A 26,036-nucleotide genomic window follows, 5' to 3' on the forward strand; every position below is an offset into this window, starting at 1 on the left:
ATATAACTCCCGGTGCTCTCATTACATCATGTGCCCTCCTAATGTCCCTTTCCCCTACCCACCTCCCCCCACAACAACGTTCAGTTTGTGTCCTATAGTTAAGAGTCTCTTATGGTTCGCCTCCCTTTCTTATTTCATCTTATTTTATTTTTCCTTCCTTTCCCCATGTTCATCTGTTTCTTAAATTCTACATACTAGTGAAATCATATGATATTTGTCCCTCTGACATTTCACTTACTGCAATACCCTTTAGTTCTAGCCACATCATTACAAATAGCAAGATTTCATTCTTTACCATGGCTGAGTAATATTCCATTGTATGTATGTATATGTGTGTGTGTACATATATATCCATATATATATATATATACACATTGTGGACATTGTTGCTATAAACATTGGGGTCCATGTGTCCCTTCGAATCACTATATTTGTATTCTTTAGATAAATACCTAGTAGTGCAATTGCTGGGTCATTGGGTAGCTCTATTTTTAACTTTCTGAGGAATCTTCATACTGTTTTCCAGAGTGGCTATACCAGTTTGCATTCCCACCATCAGTGTAAGAGGGTTCTTCTTTCTCTGCATTCTCACCAACATTTGTTGTTTCCTGACTTGTTAAGGTATTTCATTGTGGTTTTGATTTGTATCTCCTTTATGCTAAGGATGTGAAGCATTTTTTCATGTGCTTTTGGGCTACATGCCTGTCTTCCCTGAAGAAATGTCTATTCATGTCTTCTGCCCATTTCTTGACTGGATTATTCAGTTTTTGGCTGTTGAGTTTAATAAGTTCTTTATAGATTTTGGACAATATCCCTTTATTTGATATGTCATTTGCAGATGTCTTCTCCCATCCCATAGGCTGCCTTTTAGTTTTGTTGACTGTTTCCTTTGCTATGCAGAAGCTTTTTTTTTTTTTAAGATTTTATTTATTTTTTCATGAGAGACACAAACACACACACACAGAGAGAGAGAGAGAGAGGCAGAAACACAGGCAGAAGGAGAAGCAGGTTCCACACAGGGAACCTGATGTGGGACTCGATCCTGGGACTCCAGGATCATGCTCTGGGCCGAAGGCGCTAAACTGCTGAGCCACCCAGGGATCCCCAGAAGCTCTTTATCTTGAAGTCCCAATAGATCATTTTTGCCTTTGTTTCCCTTGTCTGTGAAGATCTGTCTAGCAAGAAGTTGCTGCCGCTGAGGTCAAAGATGTCACTGCCTGTGTTCTCTTCTAGGATTTTAATGGATTCTTGTCTCACATTTAGGTCTTTCATCCATTTTTAGTTGCTTTTATCACTACATTTTCCTTTTCTCCCCTACTTAATACTACATCACAAGCATTAGAAACTCGTAATAGTATAAATTTTTATTAAGTCATAGTATTTCACCATCTAGAAAACAGTCTCTTCCCCCAGTTATTAGAGTTCTGTGCTACTTATAATTTCTTACTAATATAAATAATGCTGCAATGACCATAACTAAGCATAAATCCTGGTCAGTATTTCTTAAAAGTTCTTTTTGGACAGATTTCTAGTAGTATAGCTGCATTAAAAGATAGATGTTATAAAAAAAAAAAAAAAGATAGATGTTATAAAACTTCCCCATGAAGTATGTACAATTTGTACTCCTACCAGCTGCCTATGAAGTTGTCTGTCTCACTGTTCTCTCAGCAGTAAGTTGCATCCATTAAAGGAAAAAAAATCTTTACTTCTTTAATATATAAAAAAATGACTTTAATTTTTATTTCTTTGATTAATAGTAAGGCTGAACATTTTTGGTATTATTTATTAACCCCCTTGACTTCCATTTTGGGGGTATTTTCCATATTTCTATTGGTATCCCAGTACTCTCTTATGAAATTTCATGAGTTTCATGACAGAAATTAATATTTTATCTGTCAAATGTAATAAATTTTTCCTTTCTTTGGCCTTTACTTTGCTTCGGACATATCAAAGCTTGAAATTTGTGATTTATCAAATCTATCAATTTGGGGGGATGATTTATTATTATACCTCTTTCATTCTAAGAAAGATGACATTTTTTATTTTTATTTATTTATTTTTTAAAGATATTTATTCATGAGAAACAGAGAGAGATGCATAGACACAGGTAGAGGAAGAAGCAGGCTCCATGCAGGGAGCCTGATGTGGGACACTATCCCGGGAATCCAGAATCACGCCCTGGCCTGAAGACGGCGCTAAACTGCTGAGTCACCCAGGCTGCCCAGATAACATTTTTTAAATCTTTTGCCAAAATTACTTTATTAGAATGAACTCTGTAACAAAATTCTTCCAAAAAAGTAATGAAAGTAACAAAATACTTTTTCCTTTAAAAAAGCAGTTCTTCTTCCTCATCACCTTAATTTTTAAAAATATTTTGGACAGGGGTTCCAGGCTAGCTCAGTCAGTAGAGCATGAGACTCTTGATCTCAGGGTTGTGAGTTAGAGCCCCATTTGGGTGTAGAGATTACTTAAATAAATATATATTAAAAACGTTTTGCATAGTATAGTATTTAAAAATAGATGAGAAAATTACATCAGAGATATTTCAGGTAAGAGTCATCAATGAATATTTAAATCATTGAGTGAAAGTTTAATGGATACTGACATAGTCTAAAAGTATCACTCCACAGATTACAGTGAAGAATATGATCAAAGTTAGTATCACCAGAATGAAGAATGACATCATGTGCCTCCTGATGTGATGTACTGAAAAAGATACAACATTGCTCATAAAGTATTACTGCCAAATATGTAAGCTGAACTTAATCATGAGAAAATAATCATACAAATTGAGGAATACTCTATAAAACAACAGATACTCTTCAAGATGTTAATATCATGAAAGACAAAGAAAGGATAAGAAACTTCCAAGATGAAAAGAGGTATAAAGAAATGACAGTAAGGGCACCTGGGTGGCTCAGTCAGTTAAGAGTCTGCCTTCACTCAAGTCTGATCCCAGACTTCTGGGACTGAGCCCCACATAAGGCTCCCTGCTCAGTTGGGAGTCTGCTTCTTCCTCTCCCTTTACCCCTCCCCCTGCTCATGCTCTCTCTCTTCCTCATTCTCCCTCTCTCAAATAAATAAATAAAATCTTCTTTAAAAATGACCTAAAATATAATGCATGGTCCTGGACTGGACCCTGTATCAAGAAAAAATCCATAAAAAACATTATAAAAACAATTAGAAAATTTTGAATATGGACTACACATCATATAATAGTATTGGGTCAATGTTAAATACCCTAAATTTTTAAATAATTGTGGTTATGTAACAGAATATCATTGTTCTTAGGAGATATACACTTTAGTATTCAGGTATTACAATTTTTAAATATTTAATAAGAATAAGAATAATAAGGACATAATATGTAGTGTGTGCTGTGTGTATGGAGAGAATCTGGGAATTCATTATACTATTCTTGTAACTTTATCTAAATTTGAAATTTTTAATATTTTTGAATTGAAACAAAAAGTTTTTAAAAAATTGACGTTAGTCATGTTTTATACAGTATACACCCACATAGCTTACCTTTAGAGGATCCACAAGTTCCAAGGTATGTTTTAGGTATATTAAATTCGTTATCTTTGATTCAGCTGCATTAACCTATTAAGATAAGGAGCCAAATGCGGACAGCATAAATATATGAGAATGCATTTTCCTCCTGAACACTCTACACTTATCATATTCATACTTTTATATATCAACCTAGCCAGTATGCCACCCTATACAATAGTTAAAATTACTGACCCATTATTAATAAGCCTAGTGTACTAGTTTCCTGAAAGTCTGACAATGAGAAGAGTTCATCTCATTGTGTCCAAATTCCATTTCTACTTCAGTTCCTCAGGTCCAGCTTAATCTATAGTAGTGATAGGAGATACAGTTCAATCCTGAGCAGTACCAAGACTAACTGAAAAAAGTACAAAGGGTATTTGTGAAAGATGATATTCGAAAAGCTGAATCTGACTTTTCCAGGTAGTTACAAAATGCCTCATTGGCTCCTGTTTGTGCAAGGAAAACCATTTTCATAATTCAAGTTATCCAAATTAATTATAATTTTTCAAAACAGAGCAACATCAGCACTCAAAATTTTATAAATAAACTTTTAAAAATCAAATTGTACTATCTCTAGAAACAAACAATGGAATTAAACCTTGGGAAATGAAGACTGTTTTGTGAGTGGACAAATATACCAATACTTATTGATAAGGAGTTTTAGAATAGTACATTATGATATAATATACTTGATAAAGTGCTCTTTCTTTTTGAAATCTCCTACCTACATTCCTATTGCACAATACCTGGACTGACAGTATGAGCCAATTTAGAAGAAATACCAAAATAAATGTTGTCAGCCCCAAACAAGTTACTCTGCAGACTCTCTTACAATGGATCTCTGAAACTGGAACATTAAAAATAAATAATATTCACCAAACAGAAGACAATTATCATCCCTATTACTGAAGGAGAATATTTTTTTTAAATACCAATTTACCCTTGAAGAAGAACAAGGTAGAAGGACTAACTCTAATGAATATTGGTATTAGTACATGATAAAGTTAGAGTAATTAAGAAACTGTGGTATTAGCACAAGGACAGACAGAACAACCAATGGAACAGAATAAAGAGTCTAGAAACAGACCCAAACATATGATTTAATCCAAGCATTTGATTTATAACAAAGATTGACTATAGAGTAATGAGGAAAGGACAGTTTTTTCTATAAATGGTGCCAATAAGATTATGAATCTATACAAAAAAAAAAAAGGAAATGTGGCCCCTTCCTCACAGCACATACAACTATCAATTCCAGATAGATTACAGATCTAAATACAAGAAATACAACAATAAAATATCTGGAATATAACAAAAAAGAGTATCTTCAATAGCTGGAGTGTTCTAACAAACTTTTATAAATTTGATAATTAATTATCTGACATACATTAACCACAGGACCAAAATAATGCCCAAAGTCATTTATATCTCCCCCATAGTTTGGCTTTTGTGGATACACAATTTATCATATTACAAACCCTGCAACCACAAACTCCAATATCTGTGTTTTGCTTCCTACTAGTAGGGGACATTCCCACTTAATAACTACCCACTACTGTAGTAATAAAGACTTTTGTGATGTTTTCCCCTCATTCCTTCTGGCTCCTGACCATGTGACCCTTTATGGCATGATCTCTCCTCTCAGAAATTTTAAGTAATAAAAATTGTTTTAATGGCATCAGCATCTCCATGTCATCACTTAATCATCTCCATAAATTAAAATCCTACGGGTACAATCAAGACATTGGGGTAGGTGAAGACTTCTTATGCAAGATACAACAACCACTATAAAGGGAAAAAATAAACTAGACTAGATTTAAATTAAGAACTTCTAGTAAGTCAGACAGAGGAAGATAACGAAGATCTTACTTACATGTAGAATCTAAAAACAAATAAAAAACCAAGCTCATACATACAGAGAACAGAATGGGGGCTGCCAGAGGCAGGGGTAGGGAGTGGGTAAAATGGAGAAAGGAAGTTAGACGTTCAGTTGTAAAATAAGTAAGTCATGAGGATGTAATGGAAAACATGGTGAAAATAGTTAATAATATTGTATTGCATATTTGAAAGTTGCTAAGAGAGTAGATCTTAAAAGTCCTCATCACAAGGAAAAAAAGTTTATGTGTATAAGACGAATGTTAACTAGACTTACTGTGGTGATCATTTTGCAATACATACAGATACCAAATAATAATTAAAAAAAGAAATTCTATCCACCAAAAGGCACCCCTGACCCAGGACAGGTTCTCTAAAAGCCAACTCTGAGAAATCAGAATTTGAGGACAAATAACTCATTGGAAAAGTAATAAGTACAGGTAAAATAAGGAAGGAAGGGCACCAATACAGGATACTGCATGGTACTGTGGCTCATTCCTGCTGAAGACCTCTAAGAGATGGTATTGAGTAAGCTTCAGAAGCTATCTCCAGGGGCAGCCCCGGTGGCTCAGCAGTTTAGCGCTGCCTGCAGCCCAGGGTGTGATCCTGGAGACCCAGGATCGAGTCCCATGTCAGGCTCCCTGCATGGAGCCTGCTTCTCCCTCTGCCTGTGTCTCTGCCTCTCTCTCTGTCTCTCTCATGAATAAATAAATAAAATCTTTAAAAAAAAAAAAAAAGAAGAAGCTATCTCCAGAGGTAAAGAAAATGGTGTATTTATTAACCAAGTCCTGTTTGGTATTAGTTAAGACCTACTGCTGGGCAGTCACTTCCTGATTACCCTCCAGTTTCTCATATGGCTGGAGAAGTCCTCAGTCAGAGTTCTCGCTGCTTGCCATAAGAAGCCTTCCCTGTACGAAACTGAATGCCGAAGGGATGTGGGTGGAACAGCAACAGCATCTACTCCCAATACTGAGTAAAAAAGTCAACTACAAAGTGGGAAAAGAGGTGTGCAACACAGAGAACCAACAAAGGAGTTATAAAAAGCTCTATAAACCAAACAAGAAGACAACCCAATAGAAAAATGGGCAAGAAAATGAAGCTTTCACAAAAGAAGGTATTCTTAATATACATATGAAAGGTTTCCCAACTCATTAACAGAAAAATGCAAATTAAGAGCACAATGAAGTACCACTAGCTACCAAAAGCCATGGCTAAAATTTTATTTATTTTTTTTAATTAATTTTTATTGGTGTTCAATTTACCAACATACAGAAAAACACCCAGTGCTCATCCCGTCAAGTGTCCACCTCAGTGCCCGTCACCCATTCCCCTCCAACACCCGCCCTCCTCCCCTTCCACCACCCCTAGTTCGTTTCCCCGAGTTAGGAGTCTTTATGTACTGTCTCCCTTCCTGATATTTCCCAACATTTCTTTTCCCTTCCTTTATATTCCCTTTCACTATTATTCATATTCCCCAAATGAATGAGAACATACAATGTTTGTCCTTCTCCGACTGACTTACTTCACTCAGCATAATACCCTCCAGTTCCATCCACGTTGAAGCAAATGGTGGGTATTTGTCGTTTCTAATTGCTGAGTAATATTCCATTGTATACATAGACCACATCTTCTTTATCCATCATCTTTCGATGGACACTGAGGCTCCTTCCACAGTTTGGCTATTGTGGCCATTGCTGCTAGAAACATCGGGGTGCAGGTGTCCCGACATTTCATTGCATCTGAATCTTTGGGGTAAATCCCCAGCAGTGCAATTGCTGGGTCGTAGGGCAGGTCTATTTTTAACTCTTTGAGGAACCTCCACACAGTTTTCCAGAGTGGCTGCACCAGTTCACATTCCCACCAACAGTGTAAGAGGGTTCCCTTTTCTCCGCATCCTCTCCAACATTTGTTGTTTCCTGCCTTGTTAATTTTCCCCATTCTCACTGGTGTGAGGTGGTATCTCATTGTGGTTTTGATTTGTATTTCCCTGATGGCAAGTGATGCAGAGCATTTTCTCATGTGCATGTTGGCCATGTCCATGTCTTCCTCTGTGAGATTTCTCTTCATGTCTTTTGCCCATTTCATGATTGGATTGTTTGTTTCTTTGGTGTTGAGTTTAATTAAGTTCTTTATAGATTTTGGAAACTAGCCCTTTATCTGATATGTCATTTGCAAATATCTTCTCCCATTCTGTAGGTTGCCTTTTAGTTTTGTTGACTGTATCCTTTGCTGTGCAAAAGCTTCTTATCTTGATGAAGTCCCAATAGTTCATTTTTGCTTTTGTTTCTTTTGCCTTTGTGGATGTATCCTGCAAGAATTTACTGTGGCCGAGTTCAAAGAGGGTGTTGCCTGTGTTCTCTTCTATGATTTTGATGGACTCTTGTCTCACATTTAGATCTCTCATCCATTTTGAGTTTATCTTTGTGTATGGTGAAAGAGAGTGGTCCAGTTTCATTCTTCTGCATGTGGATGTCCAATTTTCCCAGCACCATTTATTGAAGAGACTGTCTTTCTTCCAATGGATAGTCTGTCCTCCTTTATCGAATATTAGATGACCATAAAGTTCAGGGTCCACTTCTGGGTTCTCTATTCTGTTCCATTGATCTATGTGTCTGTTTTTGTGCCAGTACCACACTGTCTTGATGACCACAGCTTTGTAGTACAACCTGAAATCTGGCATTGTGATGCCCCCAGATATGGTTTTCTTTTTTAAAATTCCCCTGGCTATTCGGGGTCTTTTCTGATTCCACACAAATCTTAAAATAATTTGTTCCAACTCTCTGAAGAAAGTCCATGGTATTTTGATAGGGATTGCATTAAACGTGTAAATTGCCCTGGGTAACATTGACATTTTTACAATATTAATTCTGCCAATCCATGAGCATGGAATATTTTTCCATCTCTTTGTGTCTTCCTCAATTTCTTTCAGAAGTGTTCTATAGTTTTTAGGGTATAGATCTTTTACCTCTTTGGTTAGGTTCATTCCTAGGTATCTTATGCTTTTGGGTGCAACTGTAAATGGGATTGATTCCTTAATTTCTCTTTCTTCAGTCTCATTGTTAGTGTATAGAAATGCCATTGATTTCTGGGCATTGATTTTGTATCCTGCCATGCTACCAAATTGCTGTATGAGTTCTAGCAATCTTGGGGTGGAGGCTTTTGGGTTTTCTTTTTTTTTTTTTTTTTTTTTTTTTGCTTTTGGGTTTTCTATGTAGAGTATCATGTCATCGGCAAAGAGGGAGAGTTTGACTTCTTCTTTGCCAATTTGAATGCCTTTAATGTCTTTTTGTTGTCTGATTGCTGAGGTGAGGACTTCCAGAACTATGTTGAACAGCAGTGGTGAGAGTGGACATCCCTGTCTTGTTCCTGATCTTAAGGGAAAGGCTCCCAGTGCTTCCCCATTGAGAATGATATTTGCTGTGGGCTTTTCGTAAATGGCTTTTAAGATGTCGAGGAAAGTTCCCTCTATCCCAACACTCTGAAGGGTTTTGATCAGGAATGGATGCTGTATTCTGTCAAATGCTTTCTCTGCATCTAATGAGAGTATCATATGGTTCTTGGTTTTTCTCTTGCTGATATGATGAATCACATTGATGGTTTTACGAGTGTTGAACCAGCCTTGTGTCCCGGGGATAAATCCTACTTGGTCATGGTGGATAATTTTCTTAATGTGTTGTTGGATCCTATTGGCTAGTATCTTGTTGAGAATTTTTGCATCCATGTTCATCAGGGATATTGGTCTGTAATTCTCCTTTTTGGTGGGGTCTTTGTCTGGTTGGTGGGGTCTTTGTCTGGTTAAAATTTTAAAAATAATATTAGGTTTGGCAGAAGAGTTAACGGGAATTCCCATACACTGCAGGGAGCCTGATGTGGGACTCGATTCCTGACCCTGGGATCACAACCTGGGCCACCCAGGCGTCCCCCTGGATAACATTTTAATTAAACCTTGAGAGACCCTATGCAGAGAGTCAAACTAGAAAGTTCATAGACTCCTGACTTTTCAGAACTGTGAGATAATGAATACATACAGGTTTGTTGTTGTTGTTGTTGTTAAGATTTTATTTGTTTATTCATGAGGGGCAGAGACATAGGCAGAGGGAGAAGCAGGCAGGGAGCCCAATGCAAGACTTGATCCCAGGACTCTGGAATCACACCCTGAGCCAAAGGCAGACATTCAACCACTGAGCCACCCAGGCTTCCTAGCACGTGCAGTTTTAAACTGCTATGGTTGTGGTAATTTGTTATGCAGCAATAGACAACTAACAGAATCTCTTTGCAACTTGCTTCTTCAAAGCCAACAAGAGAGACAGTCTCTCCATGAGAACTGGGAGACAATTCTCTATGGCTTTTTGCATTTTTGCACATCTTCTGAGCAGAGGCACCGATTGTCTTTGTTCTGGATAGTCTCTTCAAAGACATTTGTATGGTGAATAGCCTTGAAAGATATAGTGTCTCCTAGAGCAAAGCTTGAGTATGCTTACAGTCTTGGATGATTAGGATGGTATCTCCCTTCAGAACAGCCGGCAAACATTCTTATTGTCTAGTATAAAAGATTCAAGTTCCCTAGGCTCTGCAATTCTCTCCTGCAACACGCTGCATGTGCAGGTTTCACCTGGCCCTCTTCACATCACTCTGTAGGAAATGGAGTTTGGGGAATCAGTCTAAGAAAATGCGAATACTCTAGCTACTTCTTGTTCTAAATACTAAAGTCCTGTTTCTTGAATCAGGAGTCTTATATCTTCAGTCAGCATCTATGAAATTGGCAGGCTAACTTGTTAGCTTCAAGTAGGGTAATGAGATCCCTTGGAGTTTCTTGTAATACTAAGCTGTAATTGCTTTTTTTTTTTTTTTACCCAAATCTCACATTGGATTATAAATTCCTTTGGATTAGAGACTTACTTCTTATATCCCTACCACTGTTGCAATGCTTAGTAAAATAACTTGTTAAATGAATTAAAGAAAAAGCCATGTATTAGATACTCTATATGGCAGTCTGAAATCAATGCGGAAAAAATTACAAGTTATTAAAAATAAACCAAAGGGAGGCAACCTGGGTGGGTTGGTCGGTTGAGGGACCAACTCTTGGTTTTGGTTCAGGTCATGATCTCATGACCCATGAGATCAATCAAGCCCCATGGTGGGCTCCGTGCTCAGCAGGTAGTCATCTGCTTAAAGATTTTCTCCCCTGCCCCTCCCTACTCACACACATGCTGCCTTTCTCTCCCCCCTCAAAAAAAAAATAAATCTTAGAAAAAATAATAATAAAGCAGAGAAATTTGGGCAAAAACTTAGGAAAACTTGCTTTAAAAAAAAAGGTTTAAATAAGTCTTTTTTTTTTTTTTTAATTAAGTAAACTCTACGCCCAATATGGGGCTTGAACTCACAGCCCTGAGATCAAGAGTGGTGGGCTCTCACTGAGCCAGCCAGCTGCAGCAGAAAAAACAGTTTAATGTCAACATTTTCAAATGTTAGAGGAAGTATTTTGAATGTTTATAATGGAAAACAAAGCATTCTTTGTGTAATATATTAAAAGTAAGGTTATAAATATTATATAGAAAGAAAATACATTCAGTTTATCAAAATAAGAAACTTAAGTTTTATTCTCAGAGAATATTTATGATCTAGAAAACACCATTTTCTAAAATCAACATTCTTAAGTAGAAAGTATAAGAACTCATGTTAGGCAAACAATTCCTTACTGGAAATTTTCAGAGAAAATTTAGTTCATTTAGAAGTTTAAGATAATCATATAATTCAGCCAACAGAACATTTAGTTCATTCACAATTTTTAGAAAATCATGCAATTTAACCAGCACAAGTCTGAACTAAGTTAGCAAATATTGTGTTTAATTAAGAGATATATGTTTATATCAAATGAGGAAAGAGCCTAATTTAAAGTATATCTCCAGATGGTTAAGAAAACAGCAACTAAGAAACAGTATAGGGAATTCTGAAATTCATGAATCATGTATGAAGTCAATATATTGCTTACGGTTCCTCAAAAGTTAGTAAATCTGAAAAGTATTCTAAAAGCCTCTACAAAAGACAGATGTGCTAACTATGAAAGTATTTACAGCTATGACTAGTCCCTCCAAAACTAAAAAGGATGGGAAGTAACAGACTATTAGCTATGGATCAGTTATGACTGATCCTTAAAAGCCTTATGGAACTAGCTATCTACTGCCTTTTCTGGACAGGAAAAAAAGATTCCAGATTCTCAGCTTATAGAATTACATTAAACTGGCCCAGCTAACTTTTCTAAAGTCTGAGAGTCAAAGTGATCACAAAAGCTGGCTAATCGGGACCCCTGGGTGGTTCAGTGGTTGAACATCTGCCTTCGGCTCAGTGTGTGATCCTGTCCCAGGGTCCTGGGATCTCACATTGGGCTCCTCTAGGGAGCCTGCTTCTCCCTCTGCCTATGTTTCTGCCTTCCTCTCTGTGTCTCTCATGAATGAATAAATACAATTTTTAAAAAATCTGGCTAATCATGGATATTTCTGAGAGAGCTAGTTGGCCAAAATGATGTTTCCTTCTTAATATAAACAGAAAAGGTCTAATGCAAAAAACATGTATGTTACTAATTCTTATAGCTAGTGACACTAAATTATGTAGCTGTATGGTTGTATAATATTTTACATTACACAAGTTTATAACAAAGAGACTAGTCTCAGGTAATGGTTGATTCTCTACTGAATCCTTTTTCTATAAAGGACATGGTTAGCACAATAATAACTTGAATAGGATCTGAGGCTTAAATGGTATTATATTGTTAATTTCTTTATTTGAAGGTTTATTGTAGTTGAATAGAAGAATATCTTTGTAAGAAATTCTAATGTATTTGAAAGTGATAGAGCATCATGTTGGCAACTTACTCTTAAAATTTTACAAAGTTAGTTTTTTTGTAATATACATGCAAGTTTTCTGAAGGTTTGAGATTTTATTTAATTTTTATTTTCACATTTTTAATTGGTTGAAACTGAAAGATCTTATATGCTTCCAGAGAATGGAAGGGGGGAAAGTCAGTCATATCCAAAATTGAGGAAACCTCAATGGTTTCAACTTCTCAATAGGAACATTACAAGCTACAAGACATAGAGAAGTGCCCCCAAATTCTGAAGGAAAGTTATCTTGTGACCAGAATTCTATTTCAGCTAAATTATCAATCAATTATGAAAGAATAATAAAACATTTCAGAAATGCAGTCTCTTTCTCAGAAAGTTACTAGAAAATGTGCTCCACAAAAGAGAGTAACCAAAACAGAAGATGACTTGGGACACAAAAAAACAAAAAACGCAACGTAAGAGAAACAAAGAAAAATGCTCAAGAGAAACCTAGGGTCATTGCAGTATACTAAGCAAAGAGGGGCAACCAGTCCAGATTGGAACAGGCAAAAGCTTATGGGGGAAATGGAAGAGATATCTTCAAGAGGTTGAAACTGACTGAGTAGCTGCAGTGAATAAATAGACTGAGAGCATATTTTAAATATACTAAAAGGATATTTAGATAATTGGTAGGAATATCTATAAAGCACATGGTAAACCATACAAATACAAAAAACAGTTATTAATTCTGGGGAAAAAAACACAAAAAGTTGTGTAAGTTCAACTCTGTGTAGCATGGATAATTTTAACAATTTTGATCTAACTAAAATTATGTCATAACCCTACTGTGTGATAAGAGGTAAGGAAATGTCCATGTGGGAAAAGAGACCAAAGAGAGCTAAAAATTCATCCTCCTGTCAGGAACTTAACACATAATGTCAAAGGATATCATCAAGAAAGTGAAAAAATAACCTAAATAGGGCAGCCCCGATGGCACAGTTTAGTGCCACCTGCACCCAGGGTGTGATCCTGGAGACCTGGATCGAGTCCCACACAGGGCTCCCTGCATGGAGCCTACTTTTCCCTCTGCCTGTGCCTTTGTCCCCCCTCCCCCGTCATTCATGAATAAATAAATAAAATCTTTTTAAAAACTAACCTAAATAATGATAGAAAATACTTGCAAATCATATATCCAAAATAAGGGACTTATATCTAGAATATATAAAGAACTATTAAAACTCAATGCTAAAAAGACCAACAACCCAATTAAAAACTGGAAAAAGTGGAAAAAGTGGCTCAGCTGCTTGAGTGTCTAACTCTTGATTCTGGCTCTGGTCATGATCTCATGAGACTGAGCCCTGCAGCTGGCTCCAGGCTTGGTGTGGAAACTGCTTGAGTTTCTTTCCTCTCCTTCTGTCCCTCCCTGCATGCACTCTCTTTCTCTCTCTCTCTCTCTCAAATAAATAAATAAATAAATAAATAAACAATCTTTTTAAAAATTAGAAGAGGATATGAATAAACATTTCTTCAAGGAAGATATACAAAAGACCAATTAGCACACAAAAAGGGGCTCAGTATCATTAGTTACCAGGGAAATGAAAATAAAAAATGAGAGATATTGTTCATTCCCATTAGGATGGCTAGAATCAAAAAGTCAGATATTAACAAGTGTGGACAAGGATGTAGAGAGAGCAGAAACCTCATAAACTGCTTGATGGCAATACAAAATGATACAATCATTTTAGAAAACAGTCTAGCAGTTGTTCACACAATTAAACATAGAGTTATCATATGACCCAGCAATTCTACTCCTAAGTATATATCCACAATAAATGAAAACTTACATCTATACAAAACCCTGTCCATAAATATTCATAACAAAACATTCATAATAGTCAAAACTGGAAATAACTCAAATGTTCAACTGATGAAGAGATAAATGAAATGTGCTATATATATATGCAATGGAATATTATTTGTCAATAAAAGTAATGATATATTAATAATATGCTACAATATGAGTTAACCTAAAACATTATGCAAAATAAAAAAAGCCAGTCACTAAAGACTACATATTGTAGGACTCCGTTTATATGAAATGTCCAGAAAGGACAATATATAGGGACAGATAGTAGATTAGTAAAAGCCAAGGACTGACCAGGGAAGAAGGTGGAGAGAAATGGGATGTGATCGCTAATGGGTACAGGTTTGCTTTTTAGGGTAATGAGAATGTTCTAAAATGGACTGTAGTATTTTTGATACAACTCTGTGAACATACTAAAAATGACTGATTTTTACAATTTAAACGGGCAAAGTGCAGATTTTGTGAATTCTATCTTAATATAGCTGTTATATTTTAAAGTAATGAACTGTGTGGGATATACATAGATGTAAAATGTATGACAAAAATAGTCCAATAAGAAGGAATGGGGAATGGTAGCATACTACTGTAAAGTTATATTCTGTTTATTTCAGCTTTATTGAGCAATAAGTAACAGATAAAATTGTAAGATATTTAAAGTATACATCATGGTGATTTGATATGCACATACATTGCAATGAATCCCCCCCACAATTAGTCACCTAAACATTCATCTCAGTTTTTTTTATTTTTTGGTGAGAACTTTTAAGTTCTACTCTCTCAGTAAATATCAATTATACAAGATAGTGTTACAACCTATAGTCACCATGTTTTACATTAGATCCTCAGACTTTATTCATCTTATAGTTGAAAGTTTGTACCTTGTACCAATTTCTCCCTATTTACCCCACACCCTAGTTCCTGGCAAATACTTTTCTAGTCTCTGTTTCTATGAGTTTGGTCTTTGTGCATGTGTTTGCAATAACCATGTATACATGTATCATGTGTGTATATACATATTCAGATTTCACATGTAATCCATACCATTCATTTAAACTTCATATATAACTGATACTATGCAATATTCATCTTTTTCTGTCTGGCTTATTTCACTTAGCATAATGCCCTCAACGTTCATCTAAGTTGCTGCAAGTGGCAGGATTTCCTCCTTTCTCACAGTTGCCTAATATTGTATTGTCTGTGTGTATGTATGTACTTGTGTATGTGTGTTACATTTTTTCTATCCATTCGTACATCAGTGAACATAAGTTGTTTCTGTATCTTGGCTATTGTGAAGACTTTCCTGATGATTATTGATACTGGGCACCTTTTCATGTACCTACTGGCCATGTACATGTCTGCTTTGTCAGTTCTTCTGCCCATTTTTAAATCAGATTGTTTTCTTGCTATTGAGTTGTAGGAGTTCTTTACATATTTTGAATATTATCTCCTTATCACATGAGTTGCAAATATTTTCTCCAATTCTATAGTTGCCTTTTCATTTTTTTGATCATTTCTTTTGCTGTGAAAAATAATTTAGTTTATCTTTGCCTCTGCTGCAATAGTGAATGATTTTACGCCCCGTGTGAGGTGATGTTATATTACCTGAAAGTGGACTAAATTCCGCTAAAGATGTATCCTAGAAGTCCTAAAGCAACTGCTAAAATATCAAAATAATGAATTCTATCTAATCAACAAAGGATACAAAATGGGGTCATAAAAAATACTCAATCCCAAAGACGACAGAAAAAAAGGAAAATGGAAACATGAAATAAACAGAAAAGAAGTAATATGATGGCAGATTTAATTAAAACACATCAATAACCTCATTAAGTCTAAATGAAATAAACACCTCAATTAAAAATAAGATATTCTGATTAAATACAAAGGACCCCAAAATATGTTGTTTATAAGAAACCCACTTTATTTTTTTAATGTTGTTATTTTTTTCTTTAAAGATTTTATTTATTTGACAGAGAAACAGAGAACACAAGCAGGGGGAGCAGCAGGCAGAGGGAGAAGGAGAAGCTGGCTCCCTGCTGAGCAAGGAGGCCAACTCAGGACTCAATACCAGGCCCTGAGGTCATGACCTGAGCCAAAGGCAGACACTTAACCAACCGAGCCACCCAAGTGCCCCAAGAAATCCACTTTATTTATTTATTTTTCATCATAAATATTTTTATTTCAATGTCTTCCTTAAGGTTGGAAGTCCTCATCCTTACCTATTAAGTACCTCCTTTTATATATATATATATGAATTTATTTTTTATTGGTATTCAATTTTCCAACATATAGAATAACACCCAGTGCTCATCCCATCAAGTGCCACCTTCAGTGCCCATCACCCAGTCACCCTCACCCCTTACCCCCCTCCCCTTCCACCCCCCCCCCCGCCCCGTTCGTTTCCTAGAGTTAGGAGTCTCTCATGTTCTGTCTCCCTTTCTGATATTTCCAACTCATTTTTTCTCCTTTCCCCTTTATTCCCTTTCACTATTTTTTATATTCCCCAAATGAATGAGACCATATAATGTTGGTCCTTCTCCAATTAACTTATTTCACTCAGTATAATACCCTCCAGTTCCATCCACGTCGAAGCAAATGGTGGGTATTTGTCATTTCTAATGGCTGAGGAATATTCCATTGTATACATAGACCACATCTTCTTTATCCATTCATCTTTCGATGGACACTGAGGCTCCTTCCACAGTTTGGCTGTTGTGGACATTGCTGCTAGAAACATCAGGGTGCAGGTATCCCGGCATTTCATTGCATCTGTATCTTTGGGGTAAATCCCCAGCAGTGCAATTGCTGGGTCGTAGGGCAGGTCTATTTTTAACTCTTTGAGGAACCTCCACACAGTTTTCCAGAGTGGCTGCACCAGTTCACATTCCCACCAACAGTGCAAGAGGGTTCCCCTTTCTCCACATCCTCTCCAACATTTGTGGTTTCCTGTCTTGTTAATTTTCCCCATTCTCACTGGTGTGAGGTGGGATCTCATTGTGGTTTTGATTTGTATTTCCCTGATGGCAAGTGATGCTGAGCATTTTCTCATGTGCTTGTTGTCAATGTCTATGTCTTCCTCTGTGAGATTTCTATTCATGTATTTTGCCCCTTTCATGATTGGATTGTTTGTTTCTTTGCTGTTGAGTTTAATAAGCTCTTTATAGATCTTGGATATTAGCCCTTTATCTGATACGTCATTTGCAAATATATTCTCCCATTCTGTAGGTTGTCTTTTAGTTTTGTTGACTGTATCTTTTGCTGTGCAAAAGCTTCTTATCTTGATGAAGTCCCAATAGTTCATTTTTGCTTTTGTTTCTCTTGCCTTCATGGATGTATCTTGCAAGAAGTTACTGTGGCCAAGTTCAAAAAGGGTGTTGCCAGTGTTCTCCTCTAGGATTTTGATGGATTCTTGTCTCACATTTAGATCTTTCATCCATTTTGAGTTTATCTTTGTGTATGGTGCAAGAGAGTGGTCTAGTTTAATTCTTCTGCATGTGGAAGAAATCCACTTTAAATATAAACACACAAATAAGTTAAAATAATGGTAAAAACTGTATCATGGAACACATCAAAAGAAAGCTGGAGTGGATATACTAATATTAAACACAATAGATTTCAGAGCAAAAAAATATTAATGGGGAAAGGATTATTTCATAATGATAAAGTGGTCAATTCATCAACAAGACATAGCAATCTTAAATGTTTATGTACCTAATAACAGAGCTCCAAAACACTTTTTTTTTGTTGTTTAAATTCAATTAGCCAACCTACAGCACATCATTAGTTTCAGATGTGGAGTTCAACAATTCATCATTTGTGTATAATATCCAGTGCTCATGACATCACGTTCCCTCCTTAATGCTCATCACCCAATTACCCCATCTCCCCACCTACCCCCTCCGGCAACCCTCAGTTTGTTTCCTATAGTTATGAGTCCCTCATGGTTTCTCTCTCCCTCTAATGATTTCCCATTCATTTCCCCTCCCTTCCCCTATGATCCTCTGTGCTGTTTCTCATATCCCACATAGGAGTGAAATCATGATAACTGTCTTTCTCTGTTTGACTTATTTCGCTCAGCATAATATCCTCCAGTTCCATCCATGTCAGTGTAAATGGTTAGGTATTAATCCTTCCTGATGGCTGAGTAATATTCCATTGTACATATATACCACTTCTTCTTTATTCATTCATCTGTCAATGGACATCTCAGCTCTTTCCATAGTTTGGCTACTGTGGACATTGTTGCTATAAACATTGGGGTGCAGGTACCCCTATGGATCATTACATTTGTATCTTTGGGGTAAATACGTAGTAGTGCGATTGCTGGGTCATAGGGTGGCTCTATTTTTAACTTCTTGAGGAATCTTCATACTGTTTTCCAGAGTGGCTTTACCAGTTTGCATTCCCGCCAACAGTGTAAGAGGGTTCCACTTTCTCTGCATTCTCACCAACATCTGTCATTTCCTGCTTGTTAATTTTAGCTATTCTGACTGGTGTCAGGTGGTATCTCATTGTGGTTTTGATCTGTATTTATCTCATGCTTAGGATGTGGAGTAATTTTTCATGTGTCTGTTGCCCATTTGTATGTTGTCCTTGGAGAAATATCTGTTCATATCTTCTGTCCATTTCTTGACTGGATTATTTGGTTTTTAGCTGTTGAGTTTGGTAAGTTCTTCATAGATCTTGGATACGGCCCTTTATCTGATACGTCATTTGCAGATATCTCCTCCCATTCCATAGGCTGCCTTTTAGTTTTGTTGACTGGTTCCTTTGCTGTGCAGAAACTTTTTATCTTGAAGTCCCAATAGTTCATTTTTGTCTTTGGAGATCTGTTTAGCAAGAAGTTGCTGCTGCTGAGGTCGAAGATGTTGCTGCCTGTGTTCTCTTCTAGGATTTTAATGGATTCTTGTCTCACATTTAGGTCTTTCATCCATTTTTAGTATATTTTTTGTGTATGGTGTAAGAAAATGGTCCAGTTTCATACTTCTACATGTAGCTGTCCAATTTTCCCAAAACCATTTATGGAAGAGATTGTCTTTTTTCCATTAGACATCTTTCCTGCTTTGTTGAAGATGAATTGAGGGTCCATTTCTGGGTTCCCTATTTTTTTTCATTGATTTGTATGTCTGTTTTTCTGCCAGCACCATACTGTCTTGATGATTACAGCTTTGTAATAAAGCTTGAAGTCCAGAATTGTGATACTGCCTTTTGTTTTTCTTCTTCAACACTGCTCTGCCTATCCAGGGTCTTGTTCCATACAAATTTTAGGATTATTTGTTCCACCTCTGTAAAAAATGTCGATAGGATTTTGATAGGGAATGCACTGAATGTGTAGATTGCTCTGGGTAGCACAGACATTTTCACAATATTTATTCTTCCAATCCATGAGCATGGAATGTTTTTCCATCTCTTTGTGTCTTCCTCAATTTCACTCATAAGTGTTCTGTAGTTTTTAGAGTACAGATCCTTTACTTCTTTGGTTAGGTTTATTCCTAAACCAGATTTGGATGCCTTTTATTTCTTTTGTTGTTTGATTGCTGAGGTTAGGACTTCCAGTACTGTGTTGAACAATCGTAATGAAAGTGGACAGCTCTGTCTTTTCCTGACTGTCAAGGAAAAAGTCTTAGTTTTCCCCATTGAGTATGACATTAGCTGTGGGTTTTTCATATATGGCCTTTATTATGTTGAGGTATGTTGCCTCTATTCTTACTTTATTTTGAGTTTTTATCATGAATGTTGTTCTTTGTCAAATGCTTTTTCTGCATCAATTGAGAGAATCATATGGTTCTATCCTTTCTTTTACTAATGTGATGTATCATGTTGACTGATGTGCAAATATTGAACCACCTTTGCAACCCAAGAGTAAATCTCACTTGATAGTGGTGAATAATTCTTTTAACATACTGTTGGTTTGAGTTAGTAGTATTTTGTTGAGAATTTTTGCATCTATGTTCATCAGGCATATATATTGGCCTATAGTGGAGTCTTTGGTTTTAGAACCAAGGTAATGCTGGCCTCATAAAATGAGTTTGGAAGTTTTCCTTCCATTTCTATTTTTAGAATTGTTTGAAAAGAGTAGGTATTTCCTCTTCTTTAAATGTTTGGTAGAACTCCCCTGTGAAGTCATCTGGCCCTAGACTTTTACTTTTTGGGAGACTTTTGATTACTGATTCAGTTTCTTTGCTGGTTATTAAAGTTTTGGATTTCTTCTTGTTTCAGTTTTGGTAGTTTATACATTTCTAGAAATTTAACCATTTCTTCCAGATTGTCTGATTTGTTGGCATATAATTTTTCATAATACTATAATTATATTTCTGTGGTATTGGTTGTGATCTCTCCTCATTAATTGTTGATTTTATTTGTTTGGGTCATTTCTCTTTTCCTTTTGATAAGTCTGGCTAAATATTTATCAATTTTATTAATTCTTTCCAAGAACTCTTAGCTTCATTGATCTGTTCTACTATATTTTCCATATATATTTATTTCTGTTCTAATCTTTATTATTTCCTTTCTTTTGGCTTTAGATTTCATCTTTTCTTTCTCTACCTCCCTTAGATGTAAGCTTAGGTTGTTTGAGATTTTGCTTCCTTCTTGAGGTAGGCCTGTATTCCTATATACTTTCCTCTTATGACCACTTTTGCTGCATCCCAAAGGTTTCATGTTTTCATATTCATTAGTTTCCATGTACTTTTTAAATTTCTTCTTTAATTTCCAGGTTGACCCATTCATTCTTAGTAGGAAGTTCTTTAACCTCCATGTATTTGTGGCCTTTCCCAAGTATTTTCTTGTGGTTGACTTCAAGTTTCATAGCATTGCAGTCAGAAAACATGCACTATATGACCTCTGACTTTTTTGTATTTGTTGAGGCCTGATTTGTGACCTAGTATGTGATCTATTCTGGAGAATGTCCCATATGCACTTGAAAAGAATGTGTATTCTGCTGCTTTAGGATGAAATGTTCTAAATACATTTGTTAAATCCATCTGGTCCACTATATCATTCAAAGCCATTGTTTCCTTGTTGATTTTTTTTTTTTTTTTTTGCCTAGATGATCTGTCCATTAATGTAAGTGGGTTGTGAAAATCCCCTACTATTATTGTTTTATTGTCAATGAGTTCCTTTTATTTTTATTATTGTTTTATTTATTTGGGTGCTTCCAAGTTGAAGGCATAAATATTTACAACTGTTAGATATTCTTGTTGGATAGACCTCTTTATTATGATATAATGTCCTTCCTTCATCTCTTATTACAGTCTTTGGTTCAAAATCCAGTTTGTCTGTTATAAGTATGGCTGTTCCACCTTTCTTTTGACATCGATGTATGTGATAAATGTTTCTCTATCCCCTCACTTTTCAATCTGCAGTTGTCTTGAGGTCTAAAATGAGTCTCTTTTAGGTGGCATATTTGGATCTTGTTTTTTTTTTAATCCATTCTGACACTCTGTCTTCTGATTAGAGCATTTAGTCCATTTACATTCAGAGTGATTATTGATAGATATCTATTCAGTGCCATTTTATTATTTGTTTTGTTGTTTCTGGAGATTTTCTCTGTTCCTTTCTAGTCTTCATTGCTTTTGATCTTTCCTTCCCATTCAAAAAGTCCCCTTTAATATTTCTTGCAAGGTCGGTTTAGTGGCAGCGAACTCCTTCGGTTTTTGTCTGGGTAACTAACTATCCTTCTATTCTGAATGATAGTCTTGTGAGATAAAGTATTTCTGGCTGCATATTTTTCCCATTCAGCATATTGAATATATTATGCCACTCTCTTCTTGTCTGCCAGAATTTTGTTGCAAGACCTGCTGCTTTTTCAGTCTTCTCTTGTTAAGTTAGGGACTTCTTTTCTTTTGTCTTGCTGCTTTTAGGATTTTTTTTCTTTATTAGTATATTTTGCAATTTAACTACAATATGTCTTGGTGTTGTTGATTTTGATGGGAGTTCTCTGTGCCTTGTGAATTTGAATGTCTGTTTCTTTCCCCATATTAGGGAAGTTTTCTGCTATAATTTCCTCAAATAAACCTTCTGTGCCCTTTCCTCTCTTCTTCTTCTGGGACTCCTATGATATGAATAGTATTACATTTGATGGAGTCACTGAGTTCCCTACATCTACTTTCATGATCCAAAATTTTTCTCTCTCTTTCGTTCAGCTTCATTACTTTACATAATTCTATATCATATTCTATTTTCCACTAGCACTGAAGCTTTGTAAAACCCTTGTAGTCAGTAGACATGGTGTCTGTGAGTTTTGTGCTGGTCTTCTGAGGGAGTATTAGGCACACTTGCCAAAGAAAAGCAGTCCCAGCAGAACACACAGGGGTAAAACCTGGAGTAAGCAGGTTAGGCACCCATTGTTGGGGCTGAACTGTTTACTGAAGTTGGTTAATGCTGAGGGGCAGGAGGTGGGAAATGGTGCCAGTCTGCTCCACTGTCCCTGGAGAGGGGAGTCTGTGCTTATTGCTTTCAGAGGAGCAAATAATTTCCCTTTGTGTTACAGGTACTTTTCAGATCACTGATTTCACACTGTCTCTGGATCACTTACTTGCCAGGAGCAGCAGAGCACACTTTGGGCTCCACCCTAGCCAGGCCTGCTGAATTTTAAAATTACAAACTTCAGGGATCTGCTGTGGCAGGGATCTACTCTTTTTCTTTGGGAAAAGGTTTCGCTGTGCTAGGACTGATGCAATTTTGACCCTGAAGGGCAGTTGTGCCAGAATGCAGGAGTGTGGATTTTAGAGTAGAGTGCAGCGAAGAGCCAGTGTCCAGGTTAACTACCCTCAGTAGGTGCCTCTGCACCTATGCTGAAGGGTGAGAAAGAGAAATGGTGCCTGCTGGTTCTTTTGTCCCCAGGGACGCAGTGCCCAGGGAGTCTCTCTCCAAGCCCCTTAGGTATTTCTCAGATCATGCAGTCTGCCCAGCATTGTTTACCTGCCTCTTCTCCAGGAATAAGACAGCTTCCTCAGGTCTCTAACCCAGCTGAAGCTGGGAACCTTTATAAACTCCAGTCTTTGAGCCCCACTGTGTATAAAAACTCATGAAATTCCAACCCTCTTGTCTTCCCAGGCAATGACTGTGGGAAAGTGTTCTCTTTGTATCCCTGTGCACTCCATTCTCACCTTTCTCTGTGATAAAGGCTCACTCCCTTCCACAGCATCTGTAGTTTGTTTCTCCCCTAAACGATGACTCTGTACTTCCTACCTTCTTCGAAGTGGCTTCTTCTCTCCCTCCAGTTCTGCAGTATGTTCTATAGTCCTCAGACCAATTTCTTGAGTATTCAGAATGATTTAATAGTTACATAGCTGTGATTGAAAGACAAGGCAAGCCTAGGGTCCTCCTACTATGCTGCCATCTTAATTCATTATCTCTTCCCTTTGAATTTCCAACAGTTTTTATTTATTTTTTTTTCAGTTTTTATTTAAAATTATGTTTTGGACTTCTCAAGATACTAGCCAACAGGATCCAACAGTAGATTAAAAGGATTATTCACAAAGATCAAGTGGGATTTACTCCTGGGCTGCAAGGGTAGTTCAACATTCACAAATCAATCAACGTGACACATCATATTAATAAAAGAAAGGACAAGAACATATGATCTTCTCAGTTGATGCAGAAAAAGCACTTGGCAAAATACAGCATCCTTTCTTGATCTCCACCGTGTAGGGACAGAAAGAACATACCCCAAATAGCTAAAGCAATCTTGAAAAAGAAAACCAAAGTTGGAGGCCTCATAATTCTGGACTTCAAGTTATAGTACAAAGCTGTAATGATCAACATGATATGGAACTGGCACAAAAACAGACAATGGAACAGAACAGAAAACCCAAAAATGGACCCACAGATATATGGTCAAGTAATCGTCAACAAAGCAAGAAAGGATATTCAATGTAAAAAAGACAGTCTCTTCAACAAATGGTATTGGGAAAACTGAATGGCTACATGCAAAAGAATGAAACTGGGACACTTTCTTACACTATACACAAAAATAAATTCAAAATGGATAAAATACCTAAATATGAGACACAAAACCATCAAAATCCTAGAGGAGAACACAGGCAGCAAACTCTTTAACACTGGCCATAGCAATTTCTTGCTAGATACATCTCCTGAGGCAAGGGAAACAAAAGCAAAAATAAACTAATGGGACTTCATCAAGATAAGAAGCTCCTGCACAGTGAAAGAAACAACAAACTAAAAGGCAACCTTCAGAATGAGAGAAGATATTTGCCAATGACATCTGATAAAAGGTTAGTATCCAAAATCTATAAAGAAGTTATAAAGCTCAACACCCAAAAAAACACAAATAATCCAGTGGAAAAATGGGTAGAAGAATAGACATTCTTCCAAAGAAGACGTACAAATGGCTAACAATCATAAGAAGAGATTCTCAACTTCACTCATCATCAGGAAAATACAAATTAAAATTGTAGTATCACCTCATACCAGTCAGAATGGCTAAAATTAGTAACACAAGAAACAGTAAGTGTTGGTGAGGACATGGGAAAAGGGGAACCTTCTCCTACTGTTGGTAGGAATGCAAATTGGTGCAGCCACTCTGGAGAAGAGTATGGAGGTGCCTCAAAAAGTTAAAAATAGAACTACCCTATGTCCCAGCAATTGCACTACTAGGTATTTACCCAAAAGGTACAAAAATATTGATATAAAGGGGTACATGCACCCTGATGTTTATGGCATTATCAACAATATCCAAATTATTATATAAATATAAATTATTATAACAAACCCAGAGATCAACTGATGAATGGACAAAGAAGAGTTGGTATGTATACACACATACACATACACAAACACACATACACACACACATACACAATGGAGTATTACTCAGCCATAAAAAAGAATGAAATCTTGTCATTTGTAACAACACAGTTGGAGCTAGAGTGTATTACACTAAGTGAAATAGCCAGAGAGATACAAATACTATATGATTTTACTCTTATGTGGAATTTAAGAAACAAAATAGATGAACATAGAGAGGGAAAGAAGAGAGGCAAACCATAAAATGGACTACAGAGAACAAACTGAGGTTTACTGGAGGGGAGGTTGACAGGGGGACGATTCAGTGGGTGATGAGTATTAAGGAAGGCACTTGTGATGAGTACTAGGTGTTTTATCTAAGTGATGAATCACTGAATTCTATTCCCGAAACTAATAATATTACACTGTATTTAACTAACTGGAATTTAAATAAAAACTTGAAAAAGAAATAAAAAGAATGAGGGGGGAGGAAAATGATTTTGAATTTTATGTATGCAAATTAATAATAGAAACAGAATGTCCACTATAAAAAACAAAAAAGAACTTTCAAGAGAAATAGACAAATCCACAATTATAGTTGGAACTGTCAGCATCCCTCTCTCAATAATTGACAGGATAAATAGACAAATATATATATATATAAAGACTTGAAGAGGGACACCCAGATGGCTCAGTTAAATGTCTACTTCTTGATTTCGCTCAGGTCATGATATCAGGATAGGGGGATTTAGCCCCTTATCAGGCTCTGTGCTCAGTAGGGTATCTGCTTCTTTCCCTCTCCTCCATTAATGCTCTCTCTCTCCACCCCTCTCTCTAAACTAAATAAATCCTTTTTAAGAATTAAATAAACAAATAATCTTAAGAAAAAGACTTGAAGAACATTATCAATCAACTTGAACTAATAGATATTTATGGAAAATCACATCCAATAACAGCAAAACATATACTGTTTTCAAGTATACATGGAACATTTCCAAGATTGATCATATTCTTGACCATAAAAACAAGTCAATAAAGCTCAAAGGATTCATATTAGACATGTCTTTGACCACTACGGAATTAAATTAGAGATCTGTAACAGAAAGATATCTGGCATATTCCCAAATACTCGAAACTAAATAACACACTTCTAAATAATCCATGTCAAAGAA

General features: G+C 36.4%; 1 protein-coding gene across 1 annotated transcript in view; it reads right to left on the reverse strand.

Moving 5' to 3' along the window:
• MSH4 (mutS homolog 4) overlaps positions 1–26,036 on the reverse strand; it is an 80,028-nt gene that overhangs the window by 31,108 nt on the left and 22,884 nt on the right. The window contains exon 10 of the mRNA XM_041748584.1: positions 3,529–3,603. Within this exon, the coding sequence (XP_041604518.1) occupies positions 3,529–3,603 (75 nt within the window). The remainder of the gene's footprint in view (positions 1–3,528; positions 3,604–26,036) is intronic.

Source organism: Vulpes lagopus, chromosome 3, assembly GCF_018345385.1.
Source record: "Vulpes lagopus strain Blue_001 chromosome 3, ASM1834538v1, whole genome shotgun sequence".
Taxonomy (NCBI): Eukaryota; Metazoa; Chordata; class Mammalia; order Carnivora; family Canidae; genus Vulpes; species Vulpes lagopus.